The sequence below is a fragment of the Sander lucioperca genome, chromosome 19, assembly GCF_008315115.2.
Source record: "Sander lucioperca isolate FBNREF2018 chromosome 19, SLUC_FBN_1.2, whole genome shotgun sequence".
Classification (NCBI taxonomy): domain Eukaryota; kingdom Metazoa; phylum Chordata; class Actinopteri; order Perciformes; family Percidae; genus Sander; species Sander lucioperca.
Genome location: NC_050191.1, coordinates 5,695,901 through 5,711,074, shown reverse-complemented (window position 1 = coordinate 5,711,074; position 15,174 = coordinate 5,695,901). Strand labels below are relative to the sequence as shown.

Here is a 15,174-nt window from a genome sequence, read left to right as displayed (position 1 = left end):
ACTGATGTTCTCAAACAGGAAGTGATTAACTCTGGAAACCCAGCAGAACAAACTAAACAAACAGAGACCTTCAAACTCACAAACTGAGGCTTTATTCTATCTTTAAACACACAAACACTTCCTGTTTGTACAAACTGCAGAACATCATTATGTTTAATATTTTTAACTGGAGAGAAACGTGAACATGCAGCTCCATGACGAGAGAAACAAGCTGCTCTTATTGAGACACAACACACATTACATTTGGCTGATGTTAGCATGAGTATTTATGATAATAATAATAATAATAATAAAAAGGAGCTTCAGTTTCATTAAAACTGAAACATGTTCAGACATATATTGAGTAAAACCTGCAGATTTACCTTTTTTAATTGGATTTTCCCATAAATAATTGAGTTAAGTTATATTAATGCAAGTTCTTTTTAATGCCACTCATTCTTTTTAAGCAACATTAACGCATGTGCGTTCTGTGGTTCCGTATTTAAGGAATCAGGAAGCGATGCAGCAGTAACATTAGCAGAAAGAGTACAGTGCTCCGTGGTAACATCCAGGGGATCACCAAACCCGCTAGCTGGCTCGCCGTGGCGGAGTGAAGCATGAAGCATCTCCAGTCTGATCTACATGTGCTGAAGGTGTTCCTCCAGAACAGCATGCGTGATGCCGTCGCAGTAGTTGCAGTAGTCTAGACGTGAGAGGACTAGAGCCTGAACCAGAACCTGAGCCTCCTTCTGCGTTAGAAGGGGACGTATCCTTCTGATGTTATGCAGCATGTATCTACACGATCGGGTGGTTGCAGCGATGTTAGCAGTGAAGGAGAGTTGGTCGTCAAGTGTCACACCCAGGTTTCTAGCAGTCTTGGTGGGGACTACTACAGAGTTGTCAATTGTTATAGTCAGGTCTTGGGTAGGAGAGCCCTTCCCTGGAAGGAAAAGGAGCTCAGTCTTGTTGAGGTTGAGTTTCAGATGGTGTGTGGACGCTCGGAAGTGGCTTCGCAGGTTAAACCTGATCCTTAATCACAAATAAAGGGGCCACAAAATTCATCTAAAGAGAGACTTGCAGGCTTTGTTAACTACAGTTAACCTAAATTAGCGATCATTAAAAAGCAGCTCAAGGCACTCAAAAAGAAAATAAACAAAGCTCCTTGAGCAGAAATTGAGAAATAAAAGGAACTTTTGTTACTACCAGAGTACCTTGGTGAGTTACTACTGGAGTACCTCGGTGAGTTACTAACGGAGTACCTCGGTGAGTTACTACCAGAGTACCTCGGTGAGTTACTACCGGAGTACCTCGGTGAGTTACTAACGGAGTACCTCGGTGAGTTACTACCAGAGTACCTTGGTGAGTTACTAACGGAGTACCTCGGTGAGTTACTACCAGAGTACCTCGGTGAGTTACTACCGGAGTACCTTGGTGAGTTACTACCGGAGTACCTTGGTGAGTTACTACCGGAGTACCTCGGTGAGTTACTACCGGAGTACCTCGGTGAGTTACTACCGGAGTACCTCGGTGAGTTACTAACGGAGTACCTCGGTGAGTTACTACCAGAGTACCTTGGTGAGTTACTAACGGAGTACCTCGGTGAGTTACTACCAGAGTACCTCGGTGAGTTACTACCGGAGTACCTTGGTGAGTTACTACCGGAGTACCTCGGTGAGTTACTACCAGAGTACCTCGGTGAGTTACTAACGGAGTACCTTGGTGAGTTACTAACGGAGTACCTCGGTGAGTTACTACTGGAGTACCTCGGTGAGTTACTACTGGAGTACATCCGTGAGTTACTACTGGAGTACCTCGGTGAGTTATTACTGGAGTACCTCGGTGAGTTACTACCAGAGGTACTACCAGAGTACCTCGGTGAGTTACTACCGGAGTACCTCGGTGAGTTACTACCGGAGTACCTCGGTGAGTTACTACTGGAGTACCTCGTGAGTTACTACCGGAAGACCTCGGTGAGTTACTACAAGAGTACCTCGTGAGTTACTACCAGAGGACGTCGGTGAGTTACTAACGGAGTACCTCGGTGAGTTACTAACGGAGTACCTCGGTGAGTTACTACCAGAGTATCTTGGTGAGTTACTACCAGAGTACCTCGGTGAGTTACTACCAGAGTCTTGGTGAGTTACTACCAGAGGACCTCGGTGAGTTACTACCAGAGTACCTCGGTGAATTAATACCAGAGTACGGTGAGTTACTACCAGAGTATCTTGGTAAGTTACTACCAGAGTATCTTGGTGAGTTACTACCAGAGTATCTTGGTGAGTTACTACCAGAGTACATCGGTGAGTTACTACCAGAGTATCTTGGTGAGTTACTACCAGAGTATCTTGGTGAGTTACTACCAGAGTACATCGGTGAGTTACTACCAGAGTATCTTGGTGAGTTACTACCAGAGTATCTTGGTGAGTTACTACCAGAGTATCTTGGTGAGTTACTACCAGAGTACGGTGAGTTACTACCAGAGTATCTTGGTGAGTTACTACCTGAGTATCTTGGTGAGTTACTACCAGAGTACGGTGAGTTACTACCAGAGTATCTTGGTGAGTTACTACCAGAGTACGGTGAGTTACTACCAGAGTACGGTGAGTTACTACCTGAGTACGTCCAGTCTCAGACACCACTGGAGCTTTAAACCCTGGAAACATAGCCCTTAAACAAATGTAAGTTGGCCTTTGAAGCACTTTGTGACTTTGTCTGGAATAAGTGATCTACAAATAAACTTGACTTCCTTACTGAAGGGCATTTACAACAGAAGAACATCTTAGTTAACTCTGGACAATAATTAGATTAAACATGATTTAACTTTAACTGATTAAAGAACAATATTACAGATGAATTAAGAAACATATATCTGATATATTGATGTGTTGATGAAGAGGAGGAGGATGAAGATCAGTCTCTGGGTCTCTGTTTGGACCGCTGGCGGTACTCCGGCAGGTGATGAAGGATCCAGGCAGCTGGCGTCAACATGGCCGCCGCAAACACCGACATAACGAAGAAGCTTTGCTTCAGAAACAGAAAACAGCCAATCAGAGAAGAGATCCGTCTCAAACATCATCCAAAAACAATCACAAGTTTATATATATATATATATATATATAATGCCCTATCTTTAGTTACTCAGAGGGTAGTACTGGAGACGGTTAAGAAGATATAGAGTTATATAATAATAATAATAATAATAATAATAATAATAATAATAATGCCCTTTGTTTAGTATTGACGATAGGGATGAGCGAGTACAGCATTATCTGTATCTGTATCTGTTAACCATATGAATTATCTGTATCTGTATCTGTACTCGGACTGGGCGGGGCCTAACCCGGAAGTGGGCGGGGTTTAATCCAGAAGTGGGTCGGTTTGTCTTGAAATGGGCGGGGCTATAACCGGTATGTTATTTTAAGCATGCAATTGATATGGGTTGATCAGAAATTGTTATATTTATTGCTGATTAGAAAACTATTTCCATGACAGCATCAGCATTGAGCTTCAGATCACGATAACAAACAAACTATATACAGAACAAGAACAATGAATACAACACATGAGGTTGAATTATGAAGTAAAATGTAATGAACAAGAGTTTTCATACTCAACATAACTTTTAATTTTTTTATGATCAGTGTGATCATAAAATCACACTTTTTTTTTTTTTTTGGTTCTTTTTTTTTTTTTTAATTTCCACACCAGGTATGTGTGTGTCTGTGTGTGTGTGTGAGAGAGAGCAAGAGAGAGAGAGAGAGAGAGAGAGAGAGAAAGAGAGAGAGAGAGGGGGGCAGGGGGGACTGTGTTCTACGGATCAAATAGTCCGACGCTGTTTTTCAGATCTGTTTAGAGCCAGCTGACGGTTTAAAAAAGAAAAAAGACAGGCAGAGACGCAACGCGAGTCCCATTCTACCAAGAACCACGTCTGAACAAACCCCACGTTTACCAGAACTCTACTGGTTAATAAGGAAGTACTACAAACCCCACGTTTACCAGAACTCTACTGGTTAATAAGGAAGTACTACAAACCCCACGTTTACCAGAACTCTACTGGTTAATAAGGAAGTACTACAAACCCCACGTTTACCAGAACTCTACTGGTTAATAAGGAAGCACTACAAACCAAATTAAAAAAAAAAACTGAAGCTGAAGAAACCCTAAACGTTAACGGAAAAGACCGGCAAACCTGAGTGACTGAGGGAGAGACAGAGAGAGGGAGAGAGAGACAGAGTTCTGTGTGAGTGAGCAGAGCGGGACACAACAACACAATACCTCTGTATGTGTGTAGGGGAGGGGCTCTGTGACGACTAGCCTATCACAGAACACAGACACAGTCAGCTACCCAATGAGGATTTTTATTCAATCCGAGCACAGATATTGACTCGTATTACTCGTATAATACTCGTACTCGGCAAAAGTGCTTTATCCGTACCGGATACTCGTTTCAGCCGAGTATCCGGCTCAACTCTAATTGACGATATTTGGTTGTACCTACTACCTCAATTCAAGCACCGTCATCGTCAGAAACAAACTTCAACAGTTAAACAGTTTCTCTCTCTGCCATCACTAACAGCTAACCACAGAGTCAGCTAAATATAATTAAATATAATCTAATAATATCATGCTAATACTTTCACCCAGGAAAACCAGACGTGTCTGTCTTCTCTCTCCTCTTTGATCCACGCAGACACCAAGCTACTCTAACAGGAAACAGGCGTCTCAGAAACTAATTATATATTTAAATCATATATTTAAATAAGAAGCTTCTTATTTAAATATATAGTTAGTTCTTTAAGATGCATTAGAGATTAAGCTGATATTGTATTAATAATATAATATAATAATAAGACCAGAGTAACTTCATCTGAATATAATAATAATATCTGAGTAACTTCACCTGAATATAATAATAATATCAGAGTATCGTCATCTGAATATAATAATAATATCAGAGTAACTTCACCTGAATATAATAATAATATCAGAGTAACTTCACCTGAATATAATAATAATATCAGAGTAACTTCACCTGAATATAATAATAATATCAGAGTAACTTCACCTGAATATAATAATAATATCAGAGTATCGTCATCTGAATATAATAATAATATCAGAGTAACTTCACCTGAATATAATAATAATATCAGAGTAACTCAAAGATAATAATAAATAATAATCATAATAAACTGTATCTTCTCTTTGAGCTCCGATGATTTACTCTGAACACACACACATACACATAAAAAACACACACACAAACACACAAAACACACACACAAACACACACACACACACACAAACGTACACACACACACACACACACACAAACACACACACACAAACACACAAAACACACACACAAACACACACAAAACACACAAACACACACACACACACACATATATATATATATATATATATATATAGTATGTAAATATATAAATATATATAGTATTATGGTCTGTCAGACTTACTGCGGCTCCGATCTTGTTCTTCGGAGGTTTGCTGTAAATCATCTTCTTTGTCTCTTTCAGGATTTCTTTTGGACGAGTCAAAGTCGAAGCAGAACGATTTCCCATCATCCTCAGGATAGCGCTCACCATCGTCAAGACAACAAACACCTGTTGGACTCTGATAGTCTGAAGAACAATACTCTGAAGTCTTCTTCTCCACGGAGTCTGACTTCTTGTTCTCCGTTTGCTGATGGTGTGTTCAGGGGGGGAGAGGGGGAGAGGGAGAGGAGGGGGAGAGGAGAGGGAGAGGGAGGGGAGAGGGAGAGGGAGGGGAGAGGGAGAGGAGAGGAGAGGGGAGAGGGAGAGGAGAGGGAGAAGGAGAGGAAAGGGAGGGGAGAGAGAGAGGGAGAGGGAGAGGAAAGGGAGAGGGAGGGGAGAGGGAGAGGAAAGGGAGAGGAGAGGGAGAGGGAGAGGGAGAGGGGGGGGCAATCCCAGCAGACTGGGTACGGGTTAGCAGACTGCTGACTGGATGATTTTAACCTAATATGCTGCCATAATCAGGAATAATGTGTTTGTGTTTGCTGCTATGGTTACGTCTCTGGCTGTGCTTCTGTATTTTAATGTGTGTACTGTATATAATACTTCATCTACCTGCCAGCTGTCATCCTCTGCAGTAGTCATTTTACCTGTCTATATGTGTTGTTGTTATATGCTTATGTGTTGTATTTCTGTATCTAATGTTTTAGGCCATCAACCTGCCAGGGTCTGCCGATGCAAATAATGCACGGCTACATCTGGCACATTTACATGTTGGGTTCATGTTGATTAATGTCCTTTTTCACTGATGTTTAAGTATTTCATAAAGTCTGTCTGTGGGTTCACAGAGATATTACAAGAGTAACGAGACGTTTTCGTCTTACTTCTCTGAGGTAAACTGACTTTACTTTAAACTAGGAAACAGTCAAACACGCATTCATTTCCTCTCGGTTAGATTTCTGCACTTTTCTCATGTCTCTCTCAACAAAACCCTAACAAACCTAGACTCAGAACCAGAACCAGAACCCATCACTCCATTGGCTCCTTTTAAATCATCACATTTAAGGCCTCTCCTCCGAAACTAAAAGAGATCAGACAGTACACAGTCTACACTTGCTTTTTATTGGTTAGTAACTGTCATTTTGTTGTTTTCTCTTTTAATGAATGTAAAGCACTTTGTAACTTATTTTTGAAAAGCACTTTTAAAATTATAATTATAATAATAACTAGAACTGCAAGCAGTTATGACGGGGTCCAAGCCTTCCCGGCGCGAGTCGCCCCCAACGACCCGAGGAGCGTGCGAAAGCGGGACTTAAAGCGTAACGGTGGGGAGGCAAACGTCAGGAAATATCAAGAGGTGTGAGCTGCGAGGTCTGTAGTACGTTGCCGTTGCAAATCCCATTAACATTGTTTGAGTAAAAGGGCCAAAACTTAAGTCTACGTTGACTATAGCGCCCCCTAAAGATCGATCTTCACCAAATTTGGTACGGAGCCTCAGAGCGGCATGCCAAACAAGCATCACAAGTTTCATGGTAATACCAATTACTACGGCAGAGAAATTGCAATCGCAAACGTCCCATTTACATGCATTGAGTTATCTGCCAAAACACATTGATTATAGCGCCCCCTAATGGCCGATCTTCGCCAAATTTGGTACAGAGCATTGTAGTTGGATGCTGAATAATAATCTCGAATTATTCTCTGATAGCATTTAATTTGGCTGAGATATGCTAAAATGAGTGTTTGGTAGCTAGCAACGAAAATAGGTTTGGTCGTAAACTGCGCATACTTAAACATAGCAAAATTCTTTTGATAACTTTTGGTCAGGTCCTTCTGTAGATGCTATGTGCCAAGTCTCATGCAGATCAGGGGCCTGTTGCACAAAAGTAGAATGAAGAAATCCAGGATAACTGAAAAAGCGCAGCTTGACTTAGTGTGCTCTGGTCATCGCGGCCTAATCGGTTGCACGTTTGCCGAGCCAGGATGAGAAGGTGAAGCTATGTCAAGCCAGGTGTAGATAGCTGGGATAAGTGCACGTCCACGGCTTTCTTAAATAGACCACGGCATCGATCACAGATTTACTGATGCAGAAATGGAAAAGACGTGTGCGGCATATGTTTCACCCGCTGAGCAGCAGCTTTTAATGGAAAATTACGAGGAGGTGAAACATATAATATGCAAAAAGGGAAAACAACAGCCATATATACTGTTGTTATCAGACAGAGAGAAAAAGCCCGACACACAATACCGGACCGACTGAATCCGTATGGATTTTAAAAAATCTACTAGTCACTCCACGTTTTTACAAAGTTGTACATTCTGTTTTAATTGCTTTAATATGCTTGTTTTATGTGTTGGTTTTATTGCTGTATCTGTTTCTATGTGCTAAATGTGCTGGTTTTACTGTAAAGTTTCTTTGAGTAGCCTGTAAAGTACTATATAAATAAAATGTATTATTATTTAGCCTACTGTGCCTCAAAAGTGAGCAGAGGGAATTAATGTTCCTCGGGAAATTTACCCTAAGGACTAGGCTTAATTTCAAACCCTTATTCATAATGAGAGAATATGTTTTACCACCATATGCACCAATCTCTATAAGCTGTGTCTTATTCTAAATATCTTTCTACAATTAATGTTCATACAGAACAAACATGACTGGACAAAAACTAGAAAAAGAAGTAAGTGACTTCAATACACACTGTAAGCATATCTGTAAAACAATGTGGCCTATAATTCATATTTTTTATCTCACTCCCAAGCTCGAAGATGACAAGTGACAGCACCAAAATAAAAAGATTAAGAAGCTTTGTGGCGTTCCAACACATTCCCACTCCCATCTCGTAAAATACGGACGTTTGGTCAGGTGCCATTGTCGTCGTTATTGACGCTAAAAGTCTCCTTTAGAGTCCGCTGCACGGTGTGGGAGGATCCCCCTGCCTCCCCCCGCCTCTCCACGTTGCACGGGGCAAATTCTTGGGGAGAGCAGCGGAGGAAAAGCCCATTTCCTCCGTATCGTCCCACTTTATCTCCGGCGCATGTGCACCCATTTCTTACCATGTATAGAACTGCAATAGTAGGATTTAAATCAAACTCGTGACAGTAATAGTGACAAGTAGCCTAATGCATGTTAATAAAAATAAAGTGGAACACATTCAGAAGACAACCGAATAACTGTTAAACACGTTTATTTATGATCAGAACAGCAGCTGATTTAACACATCAGACTCCAGGATTAATCTTAGCCTGGCTGGCTGTTAGCCTGGCTGTTAGCCTGGCTGTTAGCCTGTCTGTTAGCCTGTCTGTTAGTCTGGCTGTTAGCCTGGCTGTTAGCCTGCTCTGGAACAGGCTAGCTGCAAAGAATAAATCTCCATGGTTACTTGGCTGGGTTTAAGTCAACCTGCTTTTGTGCAACCAAGTCAAAGCTAAATTCATCCAGGATAACCTGAATATCCCGGCTTAATCCCTTATCCTGGTTTTGTGCAACAGGCCCCTGTAGGTTTAAGATAAATCACGACCCATGTTCCTCCACCAAACTCTGACCCATGTTCCTCCCTGTAAACTCTGACCCATGTTCCTCCACCAAACTCTGACCCATGTTCCTCCCTGTAAACTCTGACCCATGTTCCTCCCTGTAAACTCTGACCCATGCGTACGCACATTTTGGAGACAATAGGAATTGGCAACGCAGATGGTGAGGTGGTGAACTGAAGTCAGACTGCAGAAAGTAAATGTGGGAATGATTACTCTTAATATGTTCAAGTATTGATGCCTCACGCACATTTTTTCACTCCATATCATCCACGTTACCATGGAGATTAAATCCAGCAGTGGCATTTGTGCTTCTACTGAGTGATAATTGTTCCATAAACACCTCCAACTCAAACCTTAAATAAAAAGTTGTTCTTAATGTTGAATCGGCGTTGTCTCGCCGTCACAGAGTCCGCTACGGAGCGCAGGAGGAGGAGATGGCCCGACTCCATGGAATACAGGATAACTTCAAATACCCTAGCATTAGATAACTGCAGAACACAGTGTAGCCTAAATAACTAAATATATGTCTTTAATACTGTGCATATATCATCAAATGTCAAAGTCTGGAAATACAGCCGTTAAGCTGTCACGCAATCGTTACCCTTAATGTCCTCGTTATCAGTCTGAACTTTAATACTGTTCATGACAAAACCTGCATGAAGAAAAGTGTGTTTGCCTATTACACGTTCTTCATCCATCCATCCATCTTCGTCCGCTTATCCGGTCTCGGGTCGCGGGGTAGCAGCTCCAGCAGGGGACCCCAAACTTCCCTTTCCCGAGCCACATTAACCAGCTCTGACTGGGGGATCCCGAGGCGTTCCCAGGCCAGGTTGGAGATATAATCCCTCCACCTAGTCCTGGGTCTTCCCCGAGGCCTCCTCCCAGCTGGACGTGCCTGGAACACCTCCCTAGGGAGGCGCCCAGGGGGCATCCTTACCAGATGCCCGAACCACCTCAGTGTAATACCGCACCCGCTGCGCCGATTCTCCGACCAATCTCCCGCTCCATTGTCCCCTCACTCGCGAACAAGACCCCAAGGTATTTGAACTCCTTCACTTGGGGTAAGGACTCATTCCCTACCTGTTTGCCTATTACACTTTCTTTCATCTTCAAATTGTATCTCGGGGTGGGGGACCACTAGTTGATGCTGTGATTTTGACAAGGTGTTAACAATCACAATATGTTGTAAACATATAAATACTGCGGTGACCCCTGTGTGTAATGCTGCATGATGGCCCTGCTGCCCTGCAGGAGGACTACGCTAACGGAAGAATCAGGAGAGAAAGAGACTTCAGGGACAATGACCATGACTGGCTAATATGACGATTTAGATTCCCTAAAGCTGAGCTCTTGGATCTATGTACTGAACTGGGTCCAGTAGAGAGGGCAACGCGTCGGAACCAGTCCATCCCGGTCCAAATACAGGTCCTCGCCACTCTGGGGGAAACCGGCTGTTTCCAGAGGGAAATGTCAGACAGATAAGTGTTTTTTATATAAATATTATATATAATCTTTACCTTTATCACTAAGGCTTGTTTGGATATAAAATATAGTTCTGTTAAATCTTATTATATATGTCTGGTATATCGAAGCTGTCCCTGAGTGCCGTAATGCCTGCCGTTTGGGAAGGTATTATTAATATAGGTAGTTATAGATCAGGTTTCCCTACACTGTGCAAGAACAGGCCGAAGTTATAATTCAATTTGTAGCAATTCACAAGCGTCTGAGAAGTTTTTTGCTTTTTCTCCGCCATTCTCTGTCATTAACATACTGATCACCATTCACGAGCTGCTCTGCATTGACTATTTATGGTTAAAAATGGGCGTGTACAGGGCGGGATAAGAGGCGCGTTCACATACGCACACTTGTAGGTAATCTGTGATTTACAGTCATGGCCAAAAGTGTTGGCACCCCTGAAATTTTTCCAGAAAATCAAGTATTTCTCATAGAAAAATATTGCATTAACACATGTTTATTCCCTTTGTGTGTATTGGAACAAAACAAAAAAAGAAGGAAAAAAAAGCAAATTGGACATAATTGCACACAAAACTCCAAAAATGGGCTGGACAAAATTATTGGCACCCTTAAATTAATATTTGGTTGCACACCCTTTGGAAAAAATAACTGAAATCAATCGCTTCCTATAACCATCAATAAGCTTCTTACACCTCTCACCCGGAATTTTGGACCACTCTTCCTTTGCAAACTGCTCCAGGTCTCTCATATTGGAAGGGCGCCTTTTCCCAACAGCAATTTTAAGATCTCTCCACAGGTGTTCAATGGGATTTAGATCTGGACTCATTGCTGGCCACTTCAGAACTCTCCAGCGCTTTGTTGCCATCCATTTCTGTGTGCTTTTTGAAGTATGTTTGGGGTCATTGTCCTGCTGGAAGACCCACGATCTCGGACGCAAACCCAGCTTTTTGACACTGGGCCCTACATTGCGACCCAAAATCCTTTGGTAATCCTCAGATTTCATGAGCCAGAGGCAGCAAAACAACCCCAAAACATCTTTGAACCTCCACCATATTTGACTGTAGGTACTGTGTTCTTTTCTTTGTAGGCCTCATTCTGTTTTCGGTAAACAGTAGAATGATGTGCTTTACCAAAAAGCTCTATCTTGGTCTCATCTGTCCACAAGACGTTTTCCCAGAAGGATTTTGGCTTATTCAAGTACATTTTGGCAAACTGTAGTCTTGCTTTTTTATGTCTCTGTGTCAGCAGTGGGGTCCTCCTGGGTCTCCTGCCATAGCGTTCCATTTCATTCAAATGTCGACGGATAGTTCGTGCTGACACTGATGCACCCTGAGCCTGCAGGACAGCTTGAATTTCTTTGGAACTTGTTTGGGGCTGCTTATCCACCATCCGGACTATCCTGCGTTGCAACCTTTCCTCAATTTTTCTCTTCCGTCCACGTCCAGGGAGATTAGCTACAGTGCCATGGGTTGCAAACTTCTTGATAATGCTGCGCACTGTGGACAAAGGAACATCTAGATCTCTGGAGATGGACTTGTAACCTTGAGATTGTTGATATTTTTCCACAATTTTGGTTCTCAAGTCCTCAGACAGTTCTCTTCTCCTCTTTCTGTTGTCCATGCTTAGTGTGGTATCACACAGACACACAATGCACAGACTAAGTCAACTTCTCTCCTTTTTATCTGCTTTCAGGTGTGATTGTTATATTGCCCACACCTGTTACTTGCCCCAGGTGAGTTTAAAGGAGCATCACATGCTTTAAAACAATCTTATTTATCCACAATTTTGAAAGGGTGCCAATAATTTTGTCCAGCCCATTTTTGGAGTTTTGTGTGCAATTATGTCCAATTTGCTTTTTTTCCTTCTTTTTTTGTTTTGTTCCAATACACACAAAGGGAATAAACATGTGTATAGCAAAACATGTGTTAATGCAATACTTTTCTGTGAGAAATACTTGATTTTCTGGAAAAATTTCAGGGGTGCCAACACTTTTGGCCATGACTGTATAAAGGGAACTTTGCTTACAGGTGTGCGTACACACGGTTTATAAATCTGACCTCTTTTTGGCGTACGCCATTTTGGGCGTACGTACACTTATAGTAAGGATCCTACGCACCATTTTATAAATGAGACCCCTGGAACAGTCCTGGAAACGGCACCCCCCCCCCACCATGTACGGTTTAGGCTGTAGCATCAGTTTTATCAACGGAAAAATAATAATCCTTAGGAAAGCAATAGGGTTCCACAGCTCCGCCCCCTCGGGCTTGGACCCCTAATTATTACAAAATGTTTCCAGCCGACAGCGACTGTTAAACTGATAAAGAGACGGCAGCTGGTCAACTATCAGCTGATTACATCTGCAAACAGCTGACGGAGTGAGTGTTGTTCCTCCATATCAGATCTCCAAAATCAAAAACCTATTGTTACAGCGCGACCTTTAAACACTAGTCCATGCCCTCGTGTGTGTGTGTGTGTGTGTGTGTGTGTGTGTGTGTGTGTGTGTGTGTGTGTGTGTATATATATATATATATATATATATATATATATATATATATATATATATATAATTTCCTTGGCTCACTCTGCACAGATCATCAATAATCAATCAATAACCAATCAGGATTCAGCTGACTGACTTTTATTAATTTTCATTAAAAAGGAAACATTAAAAACAGAAACAGACGGAGGACGGAGGCGTTCAGGGGCTGTAGAAGCGTCCGTCGTCTCGCCGTCTCTTACGACTCTGCTGCTGCTCGAAGAACTGACGGATGTCCTCAGACGTCACCACCTTTAACAAACAATAATAATAATAATAATAAACAAACCAGGACACACTGAGGTTTTAAACACTAATAATTAATAATCAATAATGCTGGTAGATCAGTAAAATAATAAAAGCCCAAATCAGATCTGAAACTGTTCGTCGACTGGTCGCAGAGAGACGAGTTCAGGTACCGATGGAAATAATAATGCTAAAGTTTAATGTCCCACCGTGTATGACCACAGTAACAAAGACAATAACTAACATTTGGTTCTTCCAGGTAGAAAGCATTTAAAAAAGCCTTTTGTTTTGACGTCTCGCGTTGAAGACGACATAAACGAGGGTTCATTAGTTAAAATATAGTTTAACATAAAAAAACAGAATAACAATTTAACATTTAACTGTGCAAACATGGCTTGGTTTAGAATATATTGTGTGATAAAATAATGTATTAAATAACATCTAAATGTAAACATTTAATTTTCATAGGTGTGATTGGCAAAGGACAAAAAAGCAGGAAAATATGCCCACCCCAAATTCAATAAAAGTAATCATTAATATTACTTGCATAGAACGTTGTATGCAGGGCTTAAACTGGGTCATCACTTGATTACACATTGCATTACCTTGTTATGATATAATAAGTGACCCATACAATGTGCCAAACATAATGTGCCACATGAAGAGACAGTGCAGCATATGACAGGAGCAACAGCTGAGAAGATCTGGGTCTGTGGTGACCAGGTCCACAACACACAAACTTCCTTCTCCCATTCACTCTCTTTACTACAAGACACACACACACACACACACACACACACACACACACACACACACACACACACAACGCTCGCTCTAGGGGCCCTGCCGCTGGAGGAGATGCGACGGCGAGGACCGGTATAAGATGAACTCGTAGCGGCCTTTGGAGTTTCCGAGCACCGGGCTTCCACCGATGCAGGTTTTTAGCTTTAGGAGAAGGCATTTTATCTGTTAATCCTACCGACGTAGACACTTAGGCTTTATGTAGTTGCCCGCAGTGGTGAATTGTCTGCAGTGCTGCGCGGGTTGTTGCCGTGTTCTGATTGTTCTCATCTCGGCTCCACCGAGACAAAGACACGCCATTTCAAAAATCTTTCATTTATTGTCAGAGATATCATGTTTTCAAAAGCATCACTTTCATCAAATTGTATGGGACATATCTCCAGTATGCAACTGACTGTAAGCAGGCACATCCAGACACAAACCAGCAGGCTTATGTGCCGGGGCTGAGTCCCAGAGAGCCCCGAATTTAACCAATTTAACCACTGGTTGTATGGAACCCATAAAACTAATCTGACCCGAGGACAACACCAGGGTTAAAAGTCCATATGCCTGGAGGATACTCCGAAACACTTCAAAAAAAAATGTACGTTGGAACATGAAGACGCTGCCGTGAATATCGCCCTTCACAATCCGCAAAATTAATATTTTGTTGTGTTTTTTAGTAAATTAAGTACCCTAAGTTTAAGATTAGGTGTTGGTCGTTCTCAACACCTTTCTACCCCCCACTTATCATCTCTGGACTCTGTGCTGCTGCCAGCCTGTGTAACGTACGTTACTCACCATCGAGCGACTGTTAGCTTCAGCTGGCTAACGTTAGCTGTCAACGTCCCGACTAACGGTTACTGCTAGCTAGTGATCTAGCGAGGATTAGCCCTTCAGACCACAGTGGACTTCAGTGGACTCTCCATCCAAACTCCCGACTGGACCTTCGTCTGCCACAACTGCCGGACTCTTTGAAATACATGTACTCCCTGTCTCTGCCGATCACTTGGTAGCGTTGGTCAGCTGTCAGCTTACGCCAGCTAGCTTCTGTTAGCGTCCACCGACTGACGGCTCGCCCAGCACATCTGTTCACTGTAGAGCTCTTTTAGCCATGTTTCCCGGCTCAAC

The 15,174-nt window shown here is 42.2% G+C and overlaps 2 protein-coding genes across 5 annotated transcripts in view; both read right to left on the bottom strand.

The window, feature by feature from the left end:
• Positions 1-2,416: 2,416 nt before the first annotated feature.
• Positions 2,417-5,699, bottom strand: si:dkey-85n7.8 (COX8 domain-containing protein). 2 transcript variants are annotated; one of them, XR_004895958.1, is made up of 3 exons: positions 5,460-5,699; positions 2,558-3,003; positions 2,417-2,488 (listed from the first exon to the last, which is right to left on the bottom strand). XR_004895958.1 is itself a non-coding variant. In XM_031314823.2 (2 exons), exons 1-2 carry the CDS (start codon positions 5,586-5,588, stop codon positions 2,890-2,892), a joined length of 243 nt encoding a protein of 80 aa, XP_031170683.1. In that variant the 5' UTR covers positions 5,589-5,699; the 3' UTR covers positions 2,495-2,889. The 2 variants fall into 2 exon arrangements, 1 of the variants encoding a protein (XP_031170683.1); XM_031314823.2 differs by lacking the exon at positions 2,417-2,488 and having other exon boundaries at positions 2,495-3,003.
• Positions 5,700-13,103: 7,404 nt separating this feature from the next.
• Positions 13,104-15,174, bottom strand: part of ubr7 (ubiquitin protein ligase E3 component n-recognin 7) — a 15,513-nt gene continuing 13,442 nt past the window's right edge. For all 3 annotated transcript variants that reach the window (XM_031314846.2, XM_035995621.1, XM_031314835.2), the window contains exon 12: positions 13,104-13,269. In XM_031314846.2, coding sequence (XP_031170706.1) covers positions 13,180-13,269 — 90 coding nt within the window. In that variant the 3' untranslated portion in view covers positions 13,104-13,179. The remainder of the gene's footprint in view (positions 13,270-15,174) is intronic.

Excerpts from the sequence above, each read along its gene's own strand:
- si:dkey-85n7.8 (XM_031314823.2), bottom strand. The coding sequence starts at position 5,588 with ATGGTGAGCGCTATCCTGAGGATGATGGGAAATCGTTCTGCTTCGACT. Across the intron at positions 3,004-5,459 it reads AGAACAAGATCGGAGCCGCA|CAAAGCTTCTTCGTTATGTC; the intron begins GTAAGTCTGACA and ends CTGTTTCTGAAG.